At 44.0% G+C, this 27747-nt stretch overlaps 2 protein-coding genes across 30 annotated transcripts in view; one reads left to right on the top strand and one right to left on the bottom strand.

Annotated features, from left to right (window-relative positions):
- The window catches only part of TMCO3 (transmembrane and coiled-coil domains 3), a 47502-nt gene extending 35338 nt beyond the window's left edge, over positions 1-12164 (bottom strand). For 2 of the 13 annotated variants that reach the window (XM_072782307.1, XM_072782301.1), the window contains exons 1-6: positions 11994-12153; positions 10732-10840; positions 6103-6209; positions 4651-5174; positions 2202-2381; positions 514-705 (exon numbers count right to left, since the gene is read on the bottom strand). In XM_072782307.1, coding sequence (XP_072638408.1) covers positions 514-705; positions 2202-2381; positions 4651-5094 — 816 coding nt within the window. In that variant the 5' untranslated portion in view covers positions 5095-5174; positions 6103-6209; positions 10732-10840; positions 11994-12153. Of the gene's footprint in view, positions 1-513; positions 706-2201; positions 2382-4650; positions 5175-6102; positions 6210-10731; positions 10841-11287; positions 11307-11524; positions 11779-11993 lie in introns of those variants that run through there. The other 11 variants (XM_072782306.1, XM_072782297.1, XM_072782302.1 and 8 more) reach the window with 10 other exon arrangements.
- Positions 12165-12695: 531 nt separating this feature from the next.
- Positions 12696-27747, top strand: part of DCUN1D2 (defective in cullin neddylation 1 domain containing 2) — a 34073-nt gene continuing 19021 nt past the window's right edge. For 6 of the 17 annotated variants that reach the window (XR_012009698.1, XR_012009701.1, XR_012009704.1 and 3 more), the window contains exons 1-3: positions 12696-12795; positions 18897-19311; positions 22477-22645. Coding sequence is in view for 8 of the 17 variants with exons in the window: in XM_072782324.1 (XP_072638425.1) it covers positions 19257-19311; positions 22477-22645 (224 nt within the window). In the remaining 9 variants the exon portion in view is untranslated. Of the gene's footprint in view, positions 12796-13023; positions 13082-17496; positions 17883-17914; positions 18088-18870; positions 19312-22476; positions 22646-27747 lie in introns of those variants that run through there. The other 11 variants (XM_072782324.1, XR_012009702.1, XM_072782330.1 and 8 more) reach the window with 11 other exon arrangements.

Below are 27747 nucleotides of genomic sequence, written 5' to 3' on the forward strand. Positions count from 1 at the left end.
GAGCAGGCTGCCCTGGTCACTTCTACACCTGGTATGCACTCTGGTCCAGACCCAGGAAGTGATCTCCAGCCATAACACTGTCAAGTGCAAATCTTTACATAATGCACATCCGGTACCTCTCAGGAGCTGGATCTCATCCTACTCCCATGTCTACACAAAGCCACACACAATGTCTCAGCCAAAGCCTCTCTGCCTCATCAGGTGTTCCATTTTAGTGACAAAGCTTGAGCCCATCATAGTAACTCCTGACTTCAAAAAGACTTTCAAATTCTCAAAAGCAAAATTAACTTTCATTTAAAATATTACAATGCCTTATTCTTTTGGGAAAAAAATAAAAAGAGAAAATGTTTCAAGTTACAGAAGACACAGGGAGTTCTAGTAGAATCTGTTAGGACGAAGGTCACGCACTCCATTATGACACTCAGAAAACGAAGCACAATCTTACTTCACATACGTATACCAGGAAATGGGGAGGAGGGAGTGGGGATCTTGAGAGGTGAGCAAACAGAGTACCTTTAGGAAGTGGTGATCTGCGCGTGGAATTGTGGCATCTCTGGGTTTGGTCAAGATGTACCGGTTGTTCTGGGAGTCAATGAGCATGCTAAGACCCAAATCATCCTCCACTTCCCGCTTTGTGAAGTTTTGCTTAGAATTGGCCTCTTCTTCTTCCACTCTGAGAACTGCCTCAAAATTGACCCCTTTCACCTGTAAGAATACCCAACATTGTGTAATGAAAACCAATGAAATGTTCTCAAGCTCAATTTTTAGAGCAAAAATTCCATACAGAAGTGGCAGGAATGTTTCTAATATTCTGTCATGTGTGATGAAAGATCAATAAAGGCTCATTAGCATAAATCAGGAAAACTGTTTCAACTAAAAAAGTGATTTAAGGGTAAAAGTGTTTACGGTTCCTATGACTTTCAAACACCCGCTCTACCTGACTCAGGACACAACTTGTAACAAGAAATACATATTTGGTCTCCATCTCCCTTCCTGGCTCACAGCTCCCACAAACTGTGTAAGGAGCGACAGGAGCACCTTACAAGCCCTTTTATCCTCTCCTGAGTTCACAGCAGTGAGGGGATTTTTAGAAAGCCGCTAGGTAACCACAGGATGAGGCTGGCCACCTGCGGAACTGACCATGTGACCTCCAAGAGGACAGGGAGCTGGAAGCTGAGTTCATCACATGCCTACACAATGCAGCTTCCATTAAACCCTGGAAGTATGGGGTTGGGAGAGCTTCCAGGTTGCTCAACAAAAGGAGGTACTCAGCTGGGAGAGAAGGAAGCAGGCCTAGAGAACATGAAAGCTCCATCCACACTTTCACCTTTTCCATCTGGCTGTTTCTGAGCTGTATCTTTCATAATGACCTGGTAACCTAGCCAATAAACTGTCTTCCTGCATTGTGAGAGCCTGAGGAGGAAGTTGTCAGACCCTCCAAGGTGAAAACCTGGAACCTGTGATTGGCATCTGAAATGGAGGCATAGTGCTGGGCTGGGCCCTTGTCTGCAGGGTCTGCAGTGTCCATAGTGACCCAAGCTGATGGTGGTGGAACTGAAGTGGAGGAACATGTGGTAGGGAAAGCCTGATGTCCTGACACAGAAGTGCTCGGTGCACAGTGCATACAGGGCATGTTCCTTCAAAACAATGCTCACATGTCCTCTTCCCCTGCCGTTGGTGAGGTCAGAGAGCAGCCCTGCTTGACATTCAACCGACCCAGACTGTGTTCCCATTTGTTTTTATTACCACATACTTTTCTGAGTCCTTCTCAGGATTCAATTTTTGGCATCAATCTCATTTTTCCCAGAGTATCCTGAACATGTCAGAGCAAGTGAAAGGTCTGAAAGCCTGCCTCGCATACGATTCCCATAAGGACTTTAGGGCTCCCCTGAGCAGATCAGCACTGAAACCCGACTGTCCCAGGTCAAGCTTTTTGAGACCAGAGTCCCAATCCACCTGAAGGCAAAGTGGAACAAGGATGAGCTACTGGTGGGTAACTGACAAAAACATAATGCGAAGTAAAGGATAGCTAGTGTACTTTCTGCAAAACCATACCAAATCATTTTCTGGGACACACAGGTGTTTAGGTTTTATCTTCATTTCCAATTCACACTAAAAACAGACATGCCAACAAATTCAACCACACATCCTTTCTGCAGGCAGACAGACAAGACAGGAAACTGTCTTGGAATGCTACTTACTGATTTATTGTCATCAAAAGCATGTTCTTCTATTTCCTCCTCTAGACGATCAGCTGCCTTTCTCACATCTTCAAGAATTTCATCAAGAATGGATAAACTTTTGTTTTGATGTTGCATATTTTTGAGAGCTTCAACTTGATGTTTTTCTGCTGCCAGAAGTTCCACATATTCTGTCTCTTCCTGTTCATTGGTGAGAAAGGAAATGTGGGGTTTATTAAGAAATAGGCCAGGCTAGGATTTCCATTCAGGTGCCTCACTGGCGCTACCAACCAACATGCTCTCACTGTCAAATATGTTCATAAATGTGTAAATCTGGTTCCAGTCAACGAGAGAGGGTCAAGTGTCCCAGATCATTCAAACATAATGGAGCTTAGCCAAATGTTTAGGGAAAGCTATTTGTACATACACACCACAAATGTGATATACTACTGTAAATAAATTCTGAAGGTCATCTATTCATCCAAATCACTCACTGAAAAGATTATATTCCAGACATCATGCCTACTATGCATGGAGGTCCAGTTGTACTCTAAAAATACCTATGACACTTGATTGTTGAGCTAAAAACTTCTAAGCAAGATACACACAAATTCTAAGTTACAAAGGAGAAACTGCTCCAGAAGAAACCAACAGCATTACTTGGAAAACTGATGGATGATGCCAACAATACAGGTATCTTATACAATCACATTTAAGTCCAAGCTATCAATCAAATCAACATCCTTACTAATAAAACATGCATTCATCCTTTAAAGGCATGGGGCATGGCTGGAACAGAAAAGCAGCAGGACGGTCCCAAGGACAAGCGTGGCTGTTTGACAGACTTCTTCTCAACATCATCCAATGCCTCTAACACAGCTGCCTGCTACACTACCCGGACTGTCTCAGATGTGAGGCACAAACCATGTGTAGAAAGTAAGCACAGTTGGATCATCAAACTCATGTTAGTTTCCTATTTTATAGTAAAACTATCTCAAATCAATACCACTAAGTGCCTATCTTCAAAATCAAGGAGTTTTCATGGCTCAGCTGTCCAAAGGATCTGGTAAGGCAGTAACATCTGTCAGATGAGAGCATCAAGGTCTGTTTCTGACATTCAATCACACACAAAAACAGATATGCTACTGAACCAAGGTGGCCCAAAACTCTGACTCCAGCTATCTATCCTATCACCATGTTCTACTTTGGTACTTTGGTAAAGAAAGTTTAGTAAGTTTGTATCCTCTCTACCTTTTAAACTGTGTGATAATACCATAACCCTTCTATGAAGATAAAGTATTTCATATACCGATGGTCTCTGACTTAGGATGGTTTGACTTAAGGCTTTTTGACTCCATGATGGTATGAAAGTGATACATATTCAGTAGAAACCACATGTGGAATTTTGATGGGATCTTTTCCTGGGCTGGCCATAAGTAGTGGGATCCCCTCTCATGATGTTGGGCAACGGGCATAAGGCCGCAGGTCCCAATCACACACCAATCACATGGAAACAATAAACACAATGACAAGCATTCTGTATTCACTTTCAGTACAGAATTCAATACATTACATGACATATTCGGAGCTTTATTATAAAATAGGCTTCATGTTAGGTAATTTTGCCCAACTGTAGGCTAACATGAGTGTTCTAAGCAGGTTTAAGGTGAGCCAGGCTAAGCTACAGTGTTGGGTTGGTTAGGTGCATTAACTGTTATTTTTGACTTGCTGTATTTTCAACTTTTGATGGGCTTATTGGGATAAAATTCCATCGTAAGTCAAGGAAGATCAGTATTTAAACTGATGCATAAGAAATGGTATAAATGATGGCTTCAAAAAATCATATAAGTATCACATCTGCATCTCCCCATTTTCAAAATACACTTCATCAAAATCCTTATCTCAAATGTATGTATTTGTTTAAAAGTAATGTTAGTACTTTTATTTTCAGCAGATGGACATTAAAGACAACCAACCTACACACTAAAAGAAATTGTTGTCAGGAACTCAAAATGTTGATTGCGGTTACAAATATACTTCTTTCCATATCAGTTTACTGGTACAACTTAGGTCACTATTTTGGTTACCTGGGGATTTCCACAATAGAGAGAAGCATTAGAACAACTCCTGGAGGGGATCCCTGGGTGGCTCAGTGGTTTGGCACCTGCCTTCTGCCCAGGGCGTGATCCTGGAGTCCTGGGATCGAGTCCTGCGTCGGGCCCCCTGCATGGAGCTTGCTTCTCCCTCTGCACCCGCCCTCCTCTGTCTCTTATGAATAAATAAAATCTTTTGTTTTTTTTGTTTTTTTTTTTAAAGAACAACTCCTAGAACAGACCCCTGGAATTCATGAAATGTAGCTATGCTAAGATCGTGCAAAAGGAGCGGAATATTTCTGTATGTGTGCTGCTGCACATGATCTGACTGGACTCCAACTTGATCTGCTCCCTGGCTTTGAGTGGGACAGACGGACCTTTATCGCAGCCTCCCTCAGGGCCTCCAGGCGCTGCCTGCTGCTCTCCTTCATGTTCACAACATCTCTGTAGTCTCCCTGCAGGGCTCGTTGCAGTCCATAGATCGCCTGGAACACTGAGTTTTCACTTTCATTCAGCTCCTTCTGGAAAATTTCAAATGTGTGCACCTGAAACAGTTTCTCTTCATCTGACAGGCTAACATCTTTTTCCACTGCTCTGATTGCACTATTCAGTTTGTTAAGAACCACAGCCTTTTGGCGAAGAAGCCCAGAGAGCTTTCTGCAACTGTCCAGGACCCACTGCTTCCTCTGAGCGATGGCCGCTCCTCTGCCTCGGTGTAACTTGATGGCATGTTTTGCTACCTCTTCGTGTTCTGCAGCATCTGCTATCAAACGAAGCAGTGGAAGCAACATCCAGAAGTAGTTTTTTTCCAATACCTTCATGATCCAATTTTAGAGGACAAGGGAAGGCCGTTTGAAGGTTTCTGCTAAGGTGAACTTGCATTTTAGATACACATTTTCAGCTGAAAGAGATTATCACATGTAGTTGAATAATGACTCATTACTATTGAGACCAGAGTTAAGTATTAAATAATGACATCCAGAAAACTATCACTTTTTTGAAGATGTTATTCTTCCAAGATAAATTTTAACACCTGAACTATCTATTACACCTGTAGTTAAATCAAACACTGAATGTTAAAGCACAGGGGCTGGTAAAGAGTTGAGACTACAGCCATTAGAAATGACAAATACCCACCATTTGCTTCAACGTGGATGGAACTGGAGGGTATGATGCTGAGTGAAGTAAGTCAATCGGAGAAGGACAAACATTATATGGTCTCATTCATTTGGGGAATATATAAAATAGTGAAAGGGAATAAAGGGGAAAGGAGAAAAAATGTGTGGGAAATATCAGAAAGGGAGACAGAACACGAGAGACTCCTAACTCTGGGAAACGAACTAGGGGTGGTAGAAAGGGAGGTGGGCAGGGGGTGGGTGGGGTGACTGGGTGATGGGCACTGAGGGGGGCACTTGACAGGATGAGCACTGGGTGTTATTCTATATGTTGGCAAATTGAACACCAATAAAAAATAAATTTATATATAAAAAAAGAGTTGAGACTAATGGTTACATTAAATTTAAAAGTAATTGTTTTTTTTAAAACTTAGCCTCATCTACATACTAAATCTGTGTGCAAAAGACAAAAATCAATTCAACTTATAAGGGCCCTTGTATTAAACCCCCCAAAATAGCATTGATTTCTGCTACCACAGATCGGTGAACCACCTGGAGGAAACATGGTCCACATCATTTATGAAAAAATGAGTAATTAGCTTACTCTACCATATTGTTTTCTTTCCAAAATCATTAGGAATTTCCCTAAATCTTCAAAATCACAGATGTCAAACACAGAAAAAGAAATTCGCAAAACACAAATCATAATCACACCTGGATCAGTAGGGCTTTATTAAATGTTCAAACATTTCTATCATCCAAATTGGGGTCCTTCTCTCCCTCTCATCAGGAAGCACTCGGGTACCATGCATGAATTTATCCTGGCAAGTGAAGCACAGATAGGACCCTGAGCATGACAGGCTGAAGGTTGCATTGAAGGCTGTGGTGCAGGCAGCAGTGGGTGCTACAGCTGTGGTGTCCAGATTATACTAGGAGGGCAGGGCTCTGTCCTCCCTCCAGAAAGAGTGATCAAGGAGCAGGGAAACACTGTGTCAGCAAGGTCACTGAGAAGGAATCACCTCAGAGGTAGGAAAACAGAGAACAAAGATGGAAAAAGTAACAAATGCCAAGATAGGCCAAGCAAGCTACGCCCTAAAAAATAACCACTGAAGACGTGGCAACCCAATCACTGGGCATAAGTAGTTGTGTCACAAAAGAAAACAAAACAAACTTGCCACTTACAAAAACTTGTACTTTAACGAAAACAAAATATTGATATAAATTAACTGGGGCACCTGGGTGGCTCAGTTGGTTGGGTGTCTACCTTTGGCTCTGGTCATGGACCCGGGGCTCCGGGAACCAGCCCTGTGTTCAACTTGCTCGGGGGGAATCTGCTGCTCCCTCTGCCTCTCCCCTGATCATGTGCTCTCTCTCTCAAACAAATAATCTTAAATAAATAAATAAATAAATAAACAAACAGACTAATCATTAGCAGCAGCATCCCCATGAATTATGCCAAATGTACCAGTAATTTCCCATTCCTGGGGTTCTATTTACTCAAACACACATCTATACCTCAGTTTCACTAGCAATCCCAATTCTCACAAGTTTAATCTGGTTTCCCAGGCAAAACAGATCAGATGCGACAAAAGTAAGAGTGTTGGGCAGCCTGGGTGGCTCAGCGGTTTAGCACCACCTTCAGCCCAGGGTGTGATCCTGGAGACTCAGGATCAGGTCCGTCAGGCTCCTTGCATGGAGTCTGCTTTTCCCTCTGCCTGAGTCTCTGCCTCTCTCTCTCTCTCTCTCTCTCTCTCTCATGAATAAATAAAATCTTTAAAAAAAAAAAAAAAAAAAGATTGTGACATTTCTAGAAAAAAAATTCTGACCAGACCAAGAAATGACAGACAATAGAGAGTTGAGACGAAACAGAGCTTCTGAAAAACCAACACAAGAACTCTGCCAAGGCTAGCAGTCCAAGGGCTGAAGTATGCCCTTCAGTAGATGCTGAAATACAGGACAAGAGGGACACCTGCCTATCAAAAATCACCAGGAAAATATTATCTTCTGGCTCAATATTCTGGTTAGAAAGTCAGGAAACTGCTCAATTTCAAAACATTTTTGAATCCTTGGGCTGCTGACATTATGTACTACAACAGTTCATTTCTTTTCAACATGAGAATATACTGCCTAAACTACCCAACTTCATGTTAGTTTTAATGTAACTTTAAGTAAATGTTAACACCTTAAAAATAAATAAGTGGTTACCTAATGATAGTAATGCCTAGCAATTTAGTTAATCTCTCACTTAATGATTCATTTTATTGCTAAGCTTCTAGTGTTGCAGGGGAAAGAATTCAATCACTACTTCAGAAGTGCAAGCTTTTTTAGTATTTTCCAGAATCAAGATAGAAATTTCCGAAGCTTTGTCAAGGTTTCCCATTTTCCTTAAAAGATCTCAAACAGGGATTCTTTTATGGATTTCAAACTTCAGACAAATAACCTGCCACACAGTTTGTGAACAACACCCTTCTATTCATCTCTGGTTCCTTCCCTAAACATGTTCCTGAAATTAAATAGTTAAAACTCTACCCCTCAAAACGAGGGACTATTACATTTTATGGGAAATCATTGAGAATTTTGGTTGTGGTAATACTAGTCTTTCCACTAAAACAAGCTTATATCATGAATATGAAACTGAAATTATAGACTGAAAATATGAACCACTCCTTTTTTATAAATTCAATTTCATCTTACCTTCAAACTTAACTACCAAATCCTATGCACTACTAAATTGTAGCATTGTCTTCAAGAGATATTAAACATTTTTACCTCCATTGTTCTGTTATTATCTTCAATTATAAAAAGACACTTTGGATTTATTGTGATTAAAAGAACTAATATAAGGAAATCCTGTAAATTTTATGATGAATTCCTAGAATTTCTGCATCTTTTTTTTTTTTTTAAGATTTTATTTACTTATTCATGAGAGACACACAGAGAGACAGAAAGGGAGAGAGAGAGAGAGAGAGAGAGAGAGAGAGGCAGAGACACAGGCAGAGAGAGAAGCAGGCTCCATGCAGGGAGCCCGATGCAGGACTCGATCCTGGGTCTCCAGGATCACACCCTGGGCCTAAGGTGGTGCCAAACCGCTGAGCCACCCGGGCTGCCCTGCATCTTTTTTTTAAGATCGTATTTATTTATTTGTTTATTTAACATTTTATTTATTTATTCATAGAGACACACATACAGAGAGAGGCAGAGACACAGGCAGAGGGAGAAGCAGGCTCCATGCAGGGAGCCTGATGTGGGACTCGATACCGGGTCTCCGGGATCACGCCCTGAGCTGGAGGTGATGCTAAACCCACTGAGCCACCAGGGCTGCCCGAAGATTGTATTTATTTATTTGAAAGAAAGAGTGAGCATGAGCATGGGGAGGCGGGAGGCGCAGAGAGAGAGGGAGGAACAGACTCCCCACTGAGCAGGGAGCCCCACGGGGACTTGATCCCAGGACCCTGAGATCATGACCCCAGCTGAAGTCAAACACTTAAATGACTGAGCCATCCAGGCAACCCTAGAATTTCTGTATCTTGATTCACTGATACAGCCTCAAGGATCGCGAGGCTGTGCAAAGACAGCCTATCACAGGGGCTCTACAACTCCTTTTCCACAGTGTTGTTAAATGACAAACTGTGGAGAGGGGAGCAGATGGGGCTGTGGGAGGCCAGGGGAGCAGGAGGAGGGACCCCGTGGAGGGAAATGGTCTGTGTCCTGGCCACATAGGTGGCCACAGGAACGCACACGTGACACACACACACATGCGTGCATGAGGATTAAGCCTGGGTGAGGTGGGTGTATCAGACAAATGCAGTCTTCTGCTTATACCAGATGTTTTGTCAGGAGCTATCATTGGGGAAATCTGGGTGAAGGATTTACAGGATTTCCTTATATTAGTTCTTTTAACTACTTGAATCTATAATCATCTTGAAATAAAGTTTTAAAAATTCAATATAAATGCTGTTTTCCACTAAACCCTTATAATGTGTAATGATCACCATTTACATTACAGAACAAGGAAAACACGCCGATTATGTTTTTTTATATTTTAACCTAGGAAATGCCCTAAACCAGAACTAAAGGTTTTAAAGATGTCACTGCTGTAGTAAAACACAAAGTTACTTTTCGTTTAAAGCAACAGCAGAATCAGTACTCTGAATACAACCCACCCCAAAGGTTTCTATTTACATATATTTCAACATTATTTAAACTATATCTTCACAGGTTTGCCAAATCTCTAATGGGTTTTGCTTGCTTGATAAATGCAGAACAGGATTCCCAAAACTTACCTTAAAATTGATGAAAAAAACAAACTGATGAGATTATTTGATCAAGAACAAAAATATTAAATAAATGTCTTAAGCAATTTAGAATAAAAAGGCAAATGGGTTCACCATTAAGCCCACTCAAAAAATAAAAAAACAAAACAAAACAAATAATCTCCCAATACTTTTAGGGGCAACTGGGTGATTCAGTCAGTTGAGCATCCAACTCTTGGTTTTGGCTTAGGTCATGGGTGATGTCATGAGTGATGGGACTGAGCCTGTTGTCAGGCTCCATACTCAGGGAGGAGTTGGCTTGAGATTCTCTCTCCCTCTCCTTCTGTCCCTCCCTGGCTCACACCCACTCTCTCTTTCAAATAAAAAAACAAATCTTAGAAACAAAACCAAAAAAATAAAAAACATAACAACTTCGAATACCTTTAATACACTGTCATACAAAAATCACATTACTCTTATTTTGTCCAAAATCTTTAGCAATGCAGAAACATCACATCATTTATTGCATAGAGAGCTCAAAAGCAAAACACAATGATGTAGTCTAAAACCAGCCTTTTTCAGAGCAGTCACCCAGGTTCAGGTTTCTCACACATGCCTCTAACTCTGAGCTCTGTAGGACTGCAGGACGTGTAAAGGGACTATTTCCTTAGACATCTGGCATGAGAGAGTGCCCTAGAGCCCTGGGGTTGCTCAAGTCCCTTCATGGAATGGGGCTGGGGAGGCAGATGGGGAGGGGAAGACTGGGGAGCAGCAGCTCCTCTATTCTTTTCCATTTTCTATAATGGGCTAAAATCCGAAAACCTCACAGCTCCGCCTCCCAGCGTTCTGCCTATGTGTAGCCCCAGGATGCTCCATCATCTCTCCTCCTCTGGACCTTCCAGATCCACTTTCTCTAATTTTCCTGATCAAACCACTGAAAAAGAGTCTAGTTTGTTCACCACACTCGCAGTGCAGCCAGTCTGTGCGGCAGAGGCCAACCCCACCAGGCTCCAACACAACTCTCCGGGGGGACCCCAGCCCCACCCCCTCAGCTGAAGCAGGGCTGGCCCTAGGTGTGGGGAGTACTGACCTGGTATCACATGCAGCACCTGGCGCTGTGTGCGGGGGATGCCAGAGCAAGTGGCGTGGGTGTGGCAGGAACAAAGCTAGTAAGTCCAACACCGGTTATTCAGCTTCTTCTGCAAAAGGAAAATATAAAGACCACTTGTAGGAAATAGTTTAAAGTTAGGGTTTCTCTGTGATACCGGCCACACTTCAGGAAATGAACAGGAAACAAAGCAGGGCTCAGGGAAAGGTCTTAGGGAGCTAACTCCCCAGTGAAAATAACCTGCCACAGTGTAATTTGTGGAGAATTTTATTTTTTTTATTTTTATTTTTTTAAAGAGAGATTTTTTTTTTTAAATTCTTATTTATTTATGATAGTCACAGAGAGGCAGAGACACAGGCAGAGGGAGAAGCAGGCTCCACGCAGGGAGCCCGACGTGCGACTCGATCCCGGGTCTCCAGGGTCACGCCCTGGGCCTAAGGCAGGCGCCGAACCGCTGCGCCACCCAGGGGTCCCGAGAATTTTAAATAGGAACAAACTGAATGACAAAAATATGATTCTTAAAAGACAAAGTACTTACGACCTTACGAATCCAACTCCCGGATTCATATCTAATTCGTAAAATAATCAGGCCATGAATCAGGAAAGAGAGACAAGAAAAAAAAAAAAAAAGACAACGAAGGACGATTCTGAGGGGCTACGCGGCGTTTCCGACACTTCCTGTCACCGACCTACAAAGCCCCACACGTTCCAAGGGATCCAACGACCGAGGTCCCCGAGGTCCCTCTTTAAGAAATCGCTGCCGCCTAAGACAGACCTCAGAGCCCGTAAGGCCGCGCGATCCAAAGGGTGACCGGGAGGACGTCCGGGAAGGGGCCGCGCTGCCCTCCACCCCCGGGTGCCGGCGCGTCTGGAAACACGAACCTCGGGCCCGGCGGCGTTCTGAGGAGGACCCAGGAGGCGCGGCAGCGGGGCCCGCCGAGGGACCGGCCCGACACCCGCAGCCGTCGCAAGCTCGGGGCTAATCCCCGCCTCCGTCGGCGCCCGGTCCCCTCAGGGACGCCGCCGAGGGCCGTCGCGCCGCTGCCGCCGCCGCTGCCGCCGCCGCTGCCCGGGGCGCCCAGGAGCAGGGAGGGTCACACCGCCCCTCGCGCCGCGCAGCCCCGCAGCAGGCACCGGCAGGGGGGCGGGGGCGGGGGCGGGGGCGGGGGCGGGCCTGCGCGCGCCGCGGGGTGGAGCCTGGACGCCCGGGACGCCCGCCCCGCGCCGACCCCAGCAGCGCTCACCTGCACGCGGCCGGCGGACGTGCGCACTCGGTCCGGGTCTGCGGCGCCGGGAGCCGAGCGGCCGGCAGGGTCGCGCCTCACTCGCATCCCTCTAGCGCCGACAGGCCCGCCCCGGGGCGGGGACGGGGGCGGGGACGGGGACGCGCTCGGGCGTGGAGAGGGCCCCGGCCGCGGCCCTCGGTCGCCCTCTCCCGAACGCGGTCTGCGCGGACGCGCCCCGAGGGAGCGGCGTCCCCTCAGGGGCCGGGCCTGGGTCCCGGCGGCCCCGGGCGGCGCGGTGCACGTCGGGAATTGTAGGAGGCGGCGGGCCTGGGTGCCGGCGGCCCCGGGGGCGCGGTGCACGTCGGGAGCTGTAGGAGGCGGCGGGCCTGGGTGCCGGCGGCCCCGGGGGCGCGGTGCACGTCGGGAGCTGTAGGAGGCGGCGGGCCTGGGTGCCGGCGGCCCCGGGCGGCGCGGTGCACGTCGGGAACTGTAGGAGGCGGCGGGCCTGGGTGCCGGCGGCCCCGGGCGGCGCGGTGCACGTCGGGAGCTGTAGGAGGCGGCGGGCCTGGGTGCCGGCGGCCCCGGGCGGCGCGGTGCACGTCGGGAGCTGTAGGAGGCGGCGGGCCTGGGTGCCGGCGGCCCCGGGCGGCGCGGTGCACGTCGGGAGCTGGGAGGCCGAGCCTGACCTGAGCGTCCCGCCCCCTCGCTCTGAGTGGGTGTCCGGGCGCCGCCGCGGGGGGCGGGGCGGGGCGGGCTGCGGGCTGGGGCGCCTGCGCGGACGCGGAGCCGGCGAGAAGCCGGGAAAGCGCCGGGGAGGATGGTAGGTGGTGGACGGCGTGGCCCCCGCCGGGCCCCTTCTGCGCGCCGGGGCGGGGGCGGGCCGGGGCCGGGTCGGGGCTGGGGGAGCGCGGGGCGCGAGGGCCACGGGGGGCGGGGCGGGGCGGGCTGCGGGCGGGCCTGAGGGCGCTCAGGGGAGGCGCGCAGGGGGGCTGCTGCCGGGTGGCCCGCGGCCCGGGGGAGGCGCTGCGACGGCGCGTGTGGTCGGGCGCGCTCGCGGCCTCGGACACCCGGTAGCAGCGACGGTCCTGCGGCAGGTGGAGGACGAGGTGGGGGTGGACGCGGGAGGGTCGGGGCAGGCGGGCACGGGACGGTTCGGGTGTCCGCGCCCCGCCCGAGCCCCGCCCGAGCCGCCCTGCAGAGCGCGGAGGGACCTCGTGGTTGGCTGGAGACGCGCTGCAGCGCCCGAGAGGGGCCGCTGGAAATGCGGTGGAGGCGTGCGGGTCGGTGCTCCCCAGGACTCCCTGGGCCCGCGAGCTGCGCAGCTGTGGGCTCAGCATTCAGGGCGCTGCTGCTGCGGCCTGCACCGGGCGACCCTGCACCGGGCGACCCTGCACTGCACCTTCGGGCTGTGGTCAGCGCTCGGGGCTGCAGAGGCCCAGGAATCTGTGGGGTGCGCCGGGCAGCGGTGCCCAGTGCTGGGGCAGAGCAATTCCAAGGGTGGGACTGCATGCGCGGAGTTGTCCAGGTGCGCCCTAGAGGGCGGGTCCCAGGAACTGGAACGTGCACCCTGCTCCTGTGCAGGCTGGCAGAGGACAGTGACCTCGTAGGAGCCTGCGGAGGGGAGCGCCGCCAGGCGGGAGGCGGCTTCTAGGGCCCAGGAAGAACAGGCTCATGTTTGTCCTGGTGGTCGTGAGGGGCAAGTGACAGGGCTTCAGACAGGAGGGAAGTGGTCTGGGAGGCCTGAGGGTGGGACTTCAGGGGGAAAGGAGCCTAGAGAAGGAGACGCAGGGGCTGGCCCCAGAACCAAGAAGACTAAGGACAGCGGACCTAGAAACCCAGAGGGCGCACGGTCATCAGGTCATCACTGCAGCCAGGAGGCTCTACCTGGCCCTCATGGAGCAGCTGCCCTGCCTAGGCAGGAGGATGAGTCCACCACAGGGCCGGGTGGAGGGAGGGAAGGAAGGGGAAGGGGACCATGGACGAAGGCTGCGCGGCGAGTGCAGAGGCTGAAGAGCCAAGAGCGCTTAAGGGGATGCTTGAATGTAACTCCACCCCTGCCTGCTGTACACTGAGGCACACACAAAATCAGTGACAAAGTTAATGGAATTAATTTGATCCAAATGTTTGCCGTGGCTACCGCTAACCAAATGTTTTGTTGTGTCTGTGGAAGGGCATTGCAAGAATAACCTTTTTGGAGCTCCCTGGGGGCTTAGTGGGTTAAGCGTCTGCCTCCAGCTCAGGTCATGATCTCAGGGTCCTAGGACTTGGGTCCTGAGGTCAAGCCTGGCTCTTGCTCCCTGCTCAGCAGGGGTCTGCTCCTCCCTCTGCCTCTGCCCCTACCCACTGCTTGTGCTCACTACCCCCCCCCCCATAAATTTTTAAAAATCTTTAAAAATAAAAAAAGAATAACTTTTTTTTTTCCATTTTATATCTGGGTAGTCTTGGTGCCCAGACTAGTAGTGAGCAATTTTTTTCAAAGTCACAGTTGGATATGTTTTAGACTTTTCCTATAGATTAGAGATTTTATTTGAGATTGTCCATATTTTTACTTCAAGAATTTTGTATATTTTAACAAAGTTAGACCATTGAATATGCCTCCCCTCCAAAAAAAAGAAAAAGCTGCTGTTAATTTCTTTGATGCATAAGCTGTAGTGAGGGCCATCAAAGCTTGAAGGAGAGACCCTGGTCCTGCCTGTTTTTGGGCTTTCATTAATGTTACGTGGATGTAGCCTAAGTGAATCCAGAGCTTGCTTCTGTCCCCTGGGATGTTTTAGTTATGAGACATTTTGTTGTAGAAAGCTTCGTGCCAATTCCTTTTTCTTTCTTTCTTTTAAAGATTTTATTTATTTATTCATGACAGAGAGAGAGAGAGAGAGAGAGAGAGGGGGGCAGAGGGAGAAGCAGGCTCCATGCAGGGAGCCTGACATGGGACTCGATCCCGGGTCTCCAGGATCACACCTCGGGTTGAAGGCAGCACTAAACCGCTGGGCCACTGGGGCTGCCCGCCAATTCCTTTTTCTACAGATCACAGCTTGAGTGTCTCAGTACATTTTGGACACGAAGCACACGTGGTGTTTACACTTAGCCAGTGACCATTGTTTCAATCATGGTTACTTTCTGGAGAAACCAGTAAGGGGTAACATCGAATGTTGCTTGTTTGTTGAGAATCCTCTTCCTTTTCATTCTGGCCAGGGAATGTTGTTGGCCAAGCCTAGACCCACAGCTGCCGCTACCTACCCTTGTGGAAGGAGCACCTGGTGACCCATGAGGCACCGGGAATAGATGGAGGAGGGACTGTCAGTTTCTCCATCTGTCCTGCTGCCCACTGCGTAACTGCGTAGTAACAGGTCAAGCCCCTTTGCCTGGCTTGCTCCATACACACTTAGACCTCTTTCTAGAGTTTTCAGAGAGTATTCTTCTTTACTCTGTTGATATTTTGTCATGTGTTAGGAGAAGCTTCAAGAAGTGATTATCAGGAATTCACCTCAAGACCAGAGAACGTTTACCTGGCGTGAATTCATCAGCATGTGATGCTGGTAAAAGAATTTAGTTACTGGGGCGCCTGGGTGGCTCAGTGATTGAGTGTCTGCCTTCAGCTCAGGTCGTGATCTTGGGGTCCTGGGATCGAGTCCTACTTCGGGCTCCCTGCAGGGAGCCTGCTTTTCCCTCTGCCTATATGTCTCTGCCTCTCTCTGTGTCTCTCATGAATAAATAAATAAAAATTTTAAAAAAATAATAATTCAGTTGACTAACAGTATGCTATTGTGTTGATTAGTCTTAGAGGTTTTAAGAGTATGATACTGGAATTTTTTTGAAGCATAATCCACATAATATAAAATCAGCTATTTTATTTTATTTTATTTTATTTTATTTTTTTAAATCAGCTATTTTAATTATTTTATTTATGATAGTCACAGAGAGAGAGAGAGAGAGAGAGGCAGAGACATAGGCAGAAGGAGAAGCAGGCTCCATGTACCAGGAGCCCGACGTGGGATTCGATCCTGGGTCTCCAGGATTCCGCCCTGGGCCAAAGGCAGGCGCCAAACCGCTGCGCCACCCAGGAATCCCAAAATCAGCTATTTTAAAGTGTATGACTTAGTGGTGTTGAAGACATTCACAATGTTATGCTTCCACTACCTCTGTCTAGTTCCAAACCATCTCAAGATCCTCAAAGAAAGCCCATGCCCATTAAGCAGTCACTGCCCATTTCCCACGCCCCCCAGTCCATGGCAGCCACTGGTCTGCCTTCTGCCTATGCATTTGCCTATCATTTCATATAAACGGAATCATGTGACATCTAGTTTTTCATGTCTGACTTCCTTCACTTGGTATAACGTTTTCAAGCTTCATCTACATTGTATCATTTTTCAGTACTTTGTTCCTTTTTATGGCTGAATTTCAGTGTGTATTGTGTATGTACACCAAATTTTATTTTACAACCATGACAGAATTTTAAATTGAGCACTGATGGCAGTTTTCATCATACAGATGTCATGAGCATTGCTAGTGATACGCCGGGTGGGTTTTGGACATGTATCTCCCCTTTAGTTGCTGAGGGAGCCGTTGGCTTTACCCACCCTCCCGTGGGGAAGCCATCACCTTCATTAAAGATGCTGCTTCCCTTTTGTCAGCTAATTGTCAAAACATGTGGGATCTGTTCTAATTTAGTTAATTTGATCTTACCAGAAAGTATAACTGAGCTCTTTGTCTAGTTCTTTTCAGTGGCTCAGTTTCAGGAAATAGGGTACTGAATATATATTGTCTATATCTCCCTATAGTCTAGATCAGAATTAGAAACTACAGCCTGCAGGCTCAATCTCTATGTGTGTAAAATAAAGTTTTATTGGTACACAGCCCATCTGTCATTTACACATTACAGAACTGAGTAGCTGCAGCAGAGACCAGTGGCCCCTCATCTACCATTCTGGGCCTTATAACCTGAGCTTCACCTTCCCTTCATCTCTGAGGAACCAATAGATAGGCTTCAATAATCTGTGTGAAGACCCCCAAATCTTATGCAAAAAACACATGTTTTGCCTAAGAAAGGATCCGTGATTTTCACCAGTTTCTAGAAGGGACACAAGATCCCAAATGATCAGCAGTCATTGTTCCGAGTAGCCAAAAGGTCAGTGCCCTGTGTCTACATCAGCAGTTCTGACACTTAATAGAACTGGGTTTGGTATGCACTTTAAAAAATTACTGGAGCCCCAAAGAGATTTTGTTTATGTGAATGGTAGCCATCCGGATTTACCATATTAGAAGTTACAGCGAAGGGGGATCCCTGGGTGGCTCAGCGGTTAAACGCCAGCCTTCAGCCCAGGGCGTGATCCTGGAGTCCTGATATCAAGTGCCACATCAGGCTCCCTGCATGGAGCCTGCTTCTCCCTCTGCCTGTGTCTCTGCCTCTTTCTCTCTCTCTGTCTCTCATGGATAAATAAAATCTTAAAAAAAAATAAAAAGTTTAAAAATATTTGTGTACTTAACAATAATCAGCCTATTGCATATTTGTGTTACATTTTTGCAAGGATCACAAGTCACGTGGCCTCTGCTGCATTCCAGTGAGCTTGAGAGTGGCAGATAATGGGATTGTTGTGAAAATAGTTCTGTCACGGTGGAACCCCTGAGAGGTCTCAGGACCCTGGATTGCCTAGACCATACCTGGGGAGCGGTGTGTTTGAACTGTATTATGTTCGCTGAATTGCACTCTGCTATTTTGGCATCAGCAGTGAGGGATGCTGTAAGAAGCACCTTTGGAAGCTTACTCTGCCATTGGCTGTGGGCATTGTGGGAGGGGCTAGTCTGTTTCTAAGAGCAGGAAGGGCACAGGGCAATGTCCTTCTATGAGTGGCCACAGGGGCCACTCCTTCGGGTTTCAGTAGGAGGAGCTGTGCCACTTCTGGGCCACTGGTAGGTTTTTAAATCTTATGAAACAGATTTTCCTGACTAATTCTGTTTTCATCTTTGGTTTGGCACCAGGGAAGCTAAGAGCCTAATTTTTAGCCCCCATTCGGCTCTTACGTGTGGTGTGTGTGTCTGGGTGTCACCCCCAACTTTCCAGCTTCTTCCTGCTCAGTCTCTCCGTCAGCGTGCTGTACTCCATTCACATATTTCTGTAAGCTGGAGTTTACTCTGTGGGGTTTTATGTACTGACTGTCCTGTCCTTTTCTGAACATGATTGAGTATAAATCGTCTCAAGTGAAACTCTCCTCCTTATGTTATTTTGTGCAGTGTTTGTGTAGAGCATTAACATCTAGCAGATTAGAGTGTGTTGATTTACGGAGGCCAGTGAGTCACTTTCATTTCTGGTGTCCTTTTCATCAGGTTACCTTAGATAAATCTGAACCTAACCATCCCATATCTGGAAGTACAGAGCGCTATTTTGTTTCCTTACATACTATATATAGTACAGTTACTTGGCAGTCTTGCTATTTACTACCTCCCACAGCCTCTGCCCTATTTTTCCATTTTATTTCTGTCTAGTGTATACAGATATTTCTGTTATTCATATTATTACAATTAGTCATAACAGGCTTCTTACAGCTGCTTTGGGAACTGATGATTAACTCTATTCTTAGTTACCTGTATGTGTTTTCATCAATGTGGCTGATTTTAAACTGGGAAAACTTAAAACATTGATGTTTACACACTGTAGAGCTCTTCTGTTCATTAGAGCTTGAAATTAATGGAAGCCGAAGCAGACGCTGCAGATGGGCCGTGGTGATACGGTTGTGCCTCTGGTCAGACACCCAGCCTGGCTGTATCGGGGGCTACGTGTGTGTGTAAAAGAGGGATTTTCCTAAGACTTGGGGAAAAAATAATGTATCTTGTGCTAATTGAAGTGGGTAGGGATCAAATGTATTTTGTACAAAATACTGATTCTCAGAGTTGTTTGAAGGTTACACTTCGCCTATTTGTTGTTAGAGTGCTGTCATTTCAGCTTCCGGGAGACCGTGTGTTTTCCTCAACTGATGAGGCACGAGGCATGCTGTGCCGAGGTTCTGCAGTGAAGCTGACCTGGTGGGAAACAACGAAGTCCAGTTAGACCACCAGCCATGGGGATGGGACGCTGAAACGAAGCTCCGGACCAGTGGTGTTGGCTTTCCTGCTCCTACTGCGTCCAAAGTGTATGCATAGGGCATTTCAGAACAGGCCCCCAGTTTCTGGTGTTTCCTCGGGCTGGCCACAGAAGTGCCCTCTGCTGCGTCACACAGGATGAGTGGAAACTAGGTGTGGCCACAGACCGCTTCTTACGAAAGCTAGACTCTCTTCCTTAAGGAGCCCATGAGAGACGCCGTGGACAAGAAGAAGCTGGAGCAGCTTTACAACAGGTACAAAGGTAAGAGGTGAGAGGTGGCTGGGGCTGGTGGGGGCCAGGGCAGACAGCCCCTCACCGTCTCCGGGGAGCAGGATTCTGTACTCCAGTCTGTGTCAAGGGGACCTCAACCAGGGACCATTGATGGCTGGGGTGGGATGCCAGGAGTGGGGTCTGCGGGTGGAGCTGTGGTGTCCCGTCACCCCCCCCACACACACACACACCCCCCGTTCCAGGCAGGGTCTGAGGTGTGCTCGGCCAGCTGGGAGGTGGCTGTCTCAGACACCACCGGTGGCCCCCACGCTGCCCCGGGAGTTGGAGGGTTAGAGTGAAAAGGCTCATCAAGAAGTTGATCTGACGTGAGGGTTAAAGTTGACTTTCTGCTAATGCGGTGTAGCCAAGTGGCCCTAGAGCACCTTGGCTGTTGGGGAGGCCAAGGTGGGGAAAAGCTCTTAGCAAAGAAACTTTTGTGTTATAAATTGGGGACAGTTGTTTTTAAAATCAAAATCAGCACTTAGAATGGAGCTTTCCCTATTGAAATATGGTTGTGCTGCACAGATACGTCTGTGTGACAGATATGCACAGACCTAGATCACTCAGCAGGCTGTCATATTCCATATCAGATGTCAATCTGTGTGGCATTTGGAGAGTCAACTACTATTCAAGAGTTTTTTTCTTTCTTTCCAGCACTTTCTAAGGTTAACTTTATTTTCCAAATTTAAAGACAAAAACAGCAACCTCATTTAAACAAGTATTAACCCAAACAAGTATAACTCCTTGGCTTTAATTCTTGTTTATGTATTATTTATGTATCATTTTTATTTTTTACTTTTGAAAATACTATGTGTATTTTTTAACCTATTTAGATCTGAAGATAGATGAAAAATTATATTTTTTAAAAATCTTTGGCACAGAAACATACTCTGTGGTGGGAAGATCAGCTTTGTATTTGAAAAATGAGCATTGGTTTTCCAAAATGAAAAATCATTTTTAATAAGCTGTAATATGCTTTCAATGTTTTTGGCTAAGGTAATTGTGGAGCTAATTGTGAATCACATGCTGTGCAGATTTCTGAAGTGATTCAAATATATCTAGCACCTTAAAAAAATACTTTATGTGATCATTATTTCTTTAAACAGCATCCTTTCATCATTTAACTTTATTCATGCAAATCTTGTCATTTAAAGTAGACATGTGCTATCATCTTGGACTCTACAAATAAACGTATTGTTTAAAGACTGTTGACAAATATGCTGGTTTATGTTCATGTATACGAAGGAATGAGTCCTCTGAAAATTACTTTCAAATAGTATTATTGCAAGTGAAATTTATGAGGTGAGGGCATTGAGGGCGATTTTGCTCTCCTGAAGATCAGTACCTTTGGGAGCATTGATGAGGAAGCTGGGTGAGAAGCAGAAGCCCTTGGGACACTACTCCTATAGTTATGCAGGAGAAGAGGCTGTGAGGAAGCCTGTACTTTCGTTTGTTTACTTTATGGCATACATTTTCTTTCATTTTGGTAACATGTCTATTAAAATGTAGTACGTAGTACTTAAATGACCAAAGTTAAATTTTATACAATGGAAGAAAAGCTTATCACACCTAATCTTCATTTAAGCAAAGAAGCTACAGATTTTCTCTTTGTACCTTCTAAACCAACAGAATTAATGTTTATGTCATGATAAGATATTAGTATACATGCATTTTTATTAGACCTAGTTTGTTGAGGTCTTGCTGAGATTTTTCTAATAGACTTTATTATTTGATTTTCTGTTGAAGAAATGCTAAGTTCCTTAATTTCATTTCTAGACCAGAAATGGGAGTTAAGGAGGCCTGAATTTCTAAGGCATTAAATGTGGATACATGAACTTAATGATTTTGAAGCCTAAATGTTGTACAGTAGTATTAAAGTTATAGCAAATGAAATCACATTAAAAAGAAAAACAGCAGGATCCCTGGGTGGCGCAGCGGTTTGGCGCCTGCCTTTGGCCCAGGGCGCGATCCTGGAGACCCGGGATCGAATCCCACGTCGGGCTCCCTGCATGGAGCCTGCTTCTCCCTCTGCCTGTGTCTCTGCCTCTCTCTCTCTCTCTGTGTGACTATCATGAATAAATAAATAAAATCTTTAAAAAAAAAAGAAAAAGAAAAAGAAAAGCAGGGCAACTTCGGGTGGCTCAGTGGTTTAGCGCCGCCTTCAGCCCAGGGCCTGATCCTGGAGACCCGGGATCAAGTCCCACGTCAGGCTCCCTGCATGGAGCCTGCTTCTCCCTCTGCCTCTCTGTCTGTGTCTCTGTGCCTCTGTGTGTGTGTGTGTCTCTCTTTAATAAGTAAATAAAAAAATCTTAAAAAAAAAAGAAAAAAGAAAAACACTACTTAATGAGATGATCACTGGGTATTATACTATATGTTGACAAATTGAATTTAAATTTAAAAATGGGATGCCTGGGTGTCTCAGCGGTTAAGTGTCTGCCTTCAGCTCAGGGCATGATTCCAGTTCGGGGATTGAGTCCCTCATCGGGCTCCCTGTGAGGAGCCTGCTTCTCTCTCTGCCTATGTCTCTGCTCTCTCTCTGTGTCTCTCGTGCATAAATAAATAAAATCTTTAAAAATAAATAAATAAATAAATGTAAAAAAATAATAAAGAAAAAACATTAGTTTATTGTTTTGGCAGGGTTGTGATAACTTAATATGGTAAACACTTTAAAAATTCAGTATTTTTTTTTGAATTATAGATTTTTAAAAATTTTAAAATAATCTCCACACTCAATGTGGGGTTCAAACTCATGCCCCTGAGATCAAGAGCCATGCATTCCCCTGACTGAGCCAGCCAGGTGCCCCACAATGCAGTATTTTTTTTTTTTTTTTTTTTTTTGTAGCAGTATGCCTTTGGGCAAACTAGAATTGTGTAAACTTGAATATTTATTTTACTTTATGGAAATTAATTTTTTTCTTAATGATGAACTCTTCTCAAAGAAGTTATAGTGATTCTTTCTTCCCCTAAACTCCAGTGACCTAGATTTTTAAAATAGGGCTTTTTTTTTTATGAATTATTTGTTGCTGTCTCATATGCAGTAGAAAATTGTGGTCCAGTGATTGATATATCATGCTTGCTAGGGCTAGGACTCTAACCACCCATTAGTGGTACTTTTCAAAACAGCGTAATTTCTTTCTCTCTTGATTTTCACTGTAGACCCACAAGATGAAAATAAAATTGGAATTGATGGGATTCAACAGTTTTGTGATGATTTAAGCCTTGATCCTGCCAGTGTCAGCGTTTTGGTTATAGCATGGAAATTCAAGGCAGCGACACAATGTGAATTTAGCAAAAAGGAGTTTGTAGATGGCATGACAGAGCTTGGGTAAGTAAATTGATCTCACTTTAAACTTTTTCAAAAAGGAAAATGCTTTCAACATTAATTATTTTTCAACAGCCTGTGAACATTAATTTCAAATTAATTTATTTTCTTTCTTATACATTTTCTTTGCCTCTGCTCTATTAAGATTTTGGTTTCCTTTTAAATTCCGGTTAGAGTTTTATTTAATATTTTTATTTAGATTAATCCCTTTTGTAATTTACTTTTTAATTTTTATCCTTCCTGTTTTGAATTCACAGTAAATATCAGGGTGTTTTTGTTTGTTTTCAGCCATTCAATTTATTTCATGATACTGTATCCTGAATGTGTAATTTTTTTGTGTTGCTATGTTAAACATTAATAAAATACCATTTTGGTTTTTTGCTTGTAACACTTCTCTGTTCTACCTATCCCAACCAGGGTTGGGATAAAAGCTTCCTTAATAACTTAAAATGTTTCTCACTTATCAGATAAGTCAGAGAAGTAAATGAAAGCATGTAACATAAATGCCTTTTGATCATTAAGCTTCCTGAGCTATTTCATGGGGTGGTATAAATGCCAGCATGCTTGACTTGCTGATATTGTGATATTTTGATGTTGACAACTTAAACTAGCTTATTTTTAGCTGCTGAAGGAGCTTAAAAGTCTAAGGTAAACATATTCTTAAAGGCATGTACTTACAACATCCCAGGAGAAAAAATAGGACATATGTTTTCCACTAAACTGATAAATCTGTTATATTTATTGGCTTTATCTGTTTAGATGATAAACTCCGTAAGACTTCTTGTATTGCTGGTGGTTGTATAAAATCAAACAAAAGACATCACTGTGACAATGGCATAACAGCATGTTGCTTCGTGTTCTCTGCACTCAGGAAAACCTAGGTGAATTACAGGGGATTTTGGAACGGAAGACACCTATTAAAGCAGCATTCACTTGGCATTGTACTACCGTTTATCCCATCCACTAAAACCTCCCCCAAGGGGGAGATTTTGGAAATAAGTACCTCTTATAAAAACACTTACTGGCATTTCTTAGGCATTATCTAAAAATATGCTGTACTGGTGAATTTTAAAAATTCCTGTCTATTATTCTACTAAGTATTATAAATTTAAAAACATATTTTAAAGATTTTGAGTATGAATCTTCCCAAACTGTGCTAGATAAATTCATGCTTTCTTCTATGGAATGTATAGAATATAATTTAAGATTGTAGTTGGTGCTGATTGATAGTGCTTCTCTTCACATCTCACAGGGCAGTTAAAGGGGAAAGCACTTTGTAAATATTAAAGTGCTGTATGTTAAGTATTGTTAATGTGACAGTAAACTATATTTTACAGATGACTTAAGTGCTTTTAGAGATGTAAGAGACTGTTATAGTCTAAACACCACTAAAAAATCCTTTGGTTTTGTTTCTGCTCTATTGCTATTTTTCACATTTTCCTGGCTATTAACTCTTGACAGTGGTTGGAATACCTGCCTTTAACAGTTAATCCTACACCCTTTCTTTGAGGGCTTGTGGATTCATAAGTGAACAGAGTAAACTTTATGAAATTCCTTGGCATCTTTGTAAAAACAAGAAATTGGCCATATTGTGGATATGTTTCTGGACTCTTATCGTATTTAGTGGGTCTATTTATCCTTTACCCTGCAAGCACACAGGCTTCATTATTGTAGCATTAGGTAAGATTTGAAATGAAGTAGTGAAGTATTCCTACTTTTTTTTTTTTTTTAAGATTTTATTTATTTATTCATGAGAGATGCAGAGAGGCAGAGACATAGGCAGAGGAAGAAGCAGGCTCCCTGTGGGGAGCCCGATGAGGGACTTGATCCCAGGACTCCAGGATCACAACCTGAGCTGAAGGCAGACACTCAGCCACTGAGCCACCCAGGTGTCCCTCTTTGTACTTTTTTTATCTGCTTAAAGACTGTTCGTCAAGTTTTATATTTCAGTGGGGAAAGAAGAATCTTTTCAATAGCTGATACGGAAATAACCAGGTGAGCCTGAGAACATGTCACCTCAGTCCCTGCTTCAGAGCATGCATGGGCCACCCCTAGCGATGGATATGGGCTGGATTACACACCTGTACAAGAATCTTAAAACTGTAAAGTTCTAGACAAAACATGGGAGAATGATTTGTTAAAACACAGATTAAGAGACACTTTTTTGGAGAAGATATAAAAAGCACTAACCACAAAGGAAAAAATTAACAAATTGGACTTCATCACAGTTAAGAGCTCTGTTTAACAAGAGATAACTGTTAAAAAGACAGAATAGTGGGAAAAGATACTTGCTCTGTGTGTGTGTGTTAAAATTATGATTAAAATGGTAGAGGATGTGTGATTCATGTATAATTTCTAAAGGATCAGGAATAAAGGAAGAAAAAATTCAAAAGAACGTGAGAAAAAACTTAAGGAAAATTAGCTTAATGCAGGACAAATAGCAAGCACGTGATAAAATGGAGAATTTAAAGCCAATGTGTCAGCATTTACATAATTACATTAAATGTAAGTAAACTAAATACTGGATGGATTGTAGAAAATCAACTCAATTATTGTGTATACTGTTTACAATAGATACAATTAAAATATAAGGACACAGAACAATTTGAAGGATAAAAGTTGATGTAATTTGCAAATATTTACAAGAAAATTTTGGTGTGGCTATGTCAATATTAAAATAAGCTAAGGGGATCCCTGGGTGGCGCAGCAGTTTAGCGCCTGCCTTTGGCCCAGGGCGCGATCCTGGAGACCCGGGATCGAGTCCCACATCAGGCTCCCGGTGCATGGAGCCTGCTTCTCCCTCTGCCTGTGTCTCTGCCCCCCCCCCCCCCCCCCGTGTGACTATCATAAATAAATAAAAATTTAAAAATAAATAAATAAATAAAAATAAAATAAAATAAGCTAAGGCAAAAAGTAATTCTAGAGATAATGAAGGACATTTCATAATGAGGAAGGGTTTATTTCACATGGAAAGCACTGGATTATTTAAAGCAAAAATAAACACTACAAAGAGAAAGATATAAATCTGCAATTTGTCAAAGCAGGGAATTCTCACATACCTTACCAACTGATAGAATGAGCAGGTGAAAAATCCGTAAGGAAATAGGAGATTTGGACAGCACAATAAATGGCCTAATGGACATGCTTAGAACATTGGCTTTGATGTTGAAGAATACATATTCTTTTCAGAAAAGTAGGCCATTTATAAATATTGACCATAAACTAAGTTGCAACAAATTTCAAAGAATTAAAATGATACAGACTATGTTTTCTGACCACAATACAATTAAGGAAGAAATATAACAAAAAGATAACTTGGTAGGTTGAAATATGTGTAAATATTGTATACTCCTGAATTACCCTTGGGAATAAGAAGAAGTTACAGTGGAAATTAGAAAATATTTTGAATGATGAAGGAAATGCTTCACATGAAGACTTGTAGGATTCAACTTCCTAAATGCCTATTTTAGAAGGAAGAATTGAAAATCAATAAGCAAAGCATCCACCTCAAGAAGTAGAAAAAGAGCAGGAAGTTAAACTCAAAGAGTGTAGAGGGAAGGAACTAATTTTTTTGAACAGTCAGTAATTTAAGGAAATAGAAATGAAGTCAATAGAAAGGATCCATAAACCCAGGGCTTGCTGTTTGAAAAGAATTATAAAAGTAACAACCAATATGGGATGAAAAGGGCGACATCACTATAGACCCTATAGACGTTAAAAGAAACAAATATGTATTTTTTGTTTATTTGAAAGAGGGGGCAAGCACGAGTTGGGGGCAGAAGCAGAGGGAGAGGGAGAAGCAGGCTCCCCGATGAGCAAGACCCTTGCATCACGATCTAAGCTGAAGAGATGCTTAACCCATTGAACCACTCAGTTGCCCCGAAAGATAAGAATATATTACCAACAACTCTATGCTAGTAAATGTGAAAACAATGCAAGAGAGGAATTGTCTTAAAAATACAATTTACTGAAATGGACACATAATAACTCTTAAAAAATTTGAAGCCGTGATCTAAAAATATTTCTTTTCAAAAAGAAAACAATTGACCAGGATTGGTGCACCAGCACATCCTACAAAACATTTAATGAAGAGAATAACACTAATTTGGCATGACCTCTTTAGAGAATTGTACAGGAAGAAACACTTTGTAATTTGTTTTGAGGCCAACACAACCGGATAACAAAACCTAGAAAGGATATTTTAGTATGTATGCTGCTGAAGTGAGCACAAAAGGATATTTTGAGAGTGGAAATTTATTGGCTACTCATAAGAATCAAAAGATGCATAAGATGCAGAAATCTTAGAGAAATTATCAGCAAACTATACCCAGCCCCCAAAACAAGTCAACCAAAAACCAGGATAATTTATCATGACAAAGTTTGTTATTGTCCAGGATTCTGAGGTTTGTTTAACATTACAAAGTCCAATCAGCATAATTTATCACAGTAACAATAGAATAGGGATTATCTCAGTATATAAAATGAGTTTGATAAAATTCCATTCCATTCCATTCTTTTTTTTTTTTTTTTTTTTTTTTTTTTTTTTAAAGGGAATTTAGCACAAACCAAGACTACCAGGATCCTCGGGACACTTCAGTGGTTGAGTATCTGCCTTCAGCTCCTGGCATGATCCTGAAGTTCAGGATTGAGTCCCACATCAGGCTCCTGGTGGGGAGCCTGCTTCTCCCTCTGCCTATGTCTCTGCCTCTCTCTGTGTATCTCTCATGAATAAATAAAATCTTAAAAAAAAAAAATACCAGGTCCTCAAACTGACCACCCCCCTTTTCCTGCCAAATCCTGTGGAAATACTATACTTAACTGCCACACGAATGCCTGCTTTTATTCAGCACTGAACAGGAGGTGTTAGCTGGTCTGATCCACAGATAAAATATTCGAATCAATAAGTGAGGTTAGCTAAACTGCAGGGCCCAAGATCAAACAAAAATCCATCTTATTTATAACACTGAATGCAACAATACAACAAAGCAAAGTGAATTTTAAGAATGTCATTTTCAGTAATATCAAAACTACAAAACACCTAGGATAAATCTAATTAAAGGTGTGTACTACCTCCCCATGGAGAAAACAACTCACTGAGAGGGAGG

Source organism: Canis lupus, chromosome 17 (assembly GCF_048164855.1).
Source record: "Canis lupus baileyi chromosome 17, mCanLup2.hap1, whole genome shotgun sequence".
NCBI classification, from domain to species: Eukaryota; Metazoa; Chordata; class Mammalia; order Carnivora; family Canidae; genus Canis; species Canis lupus.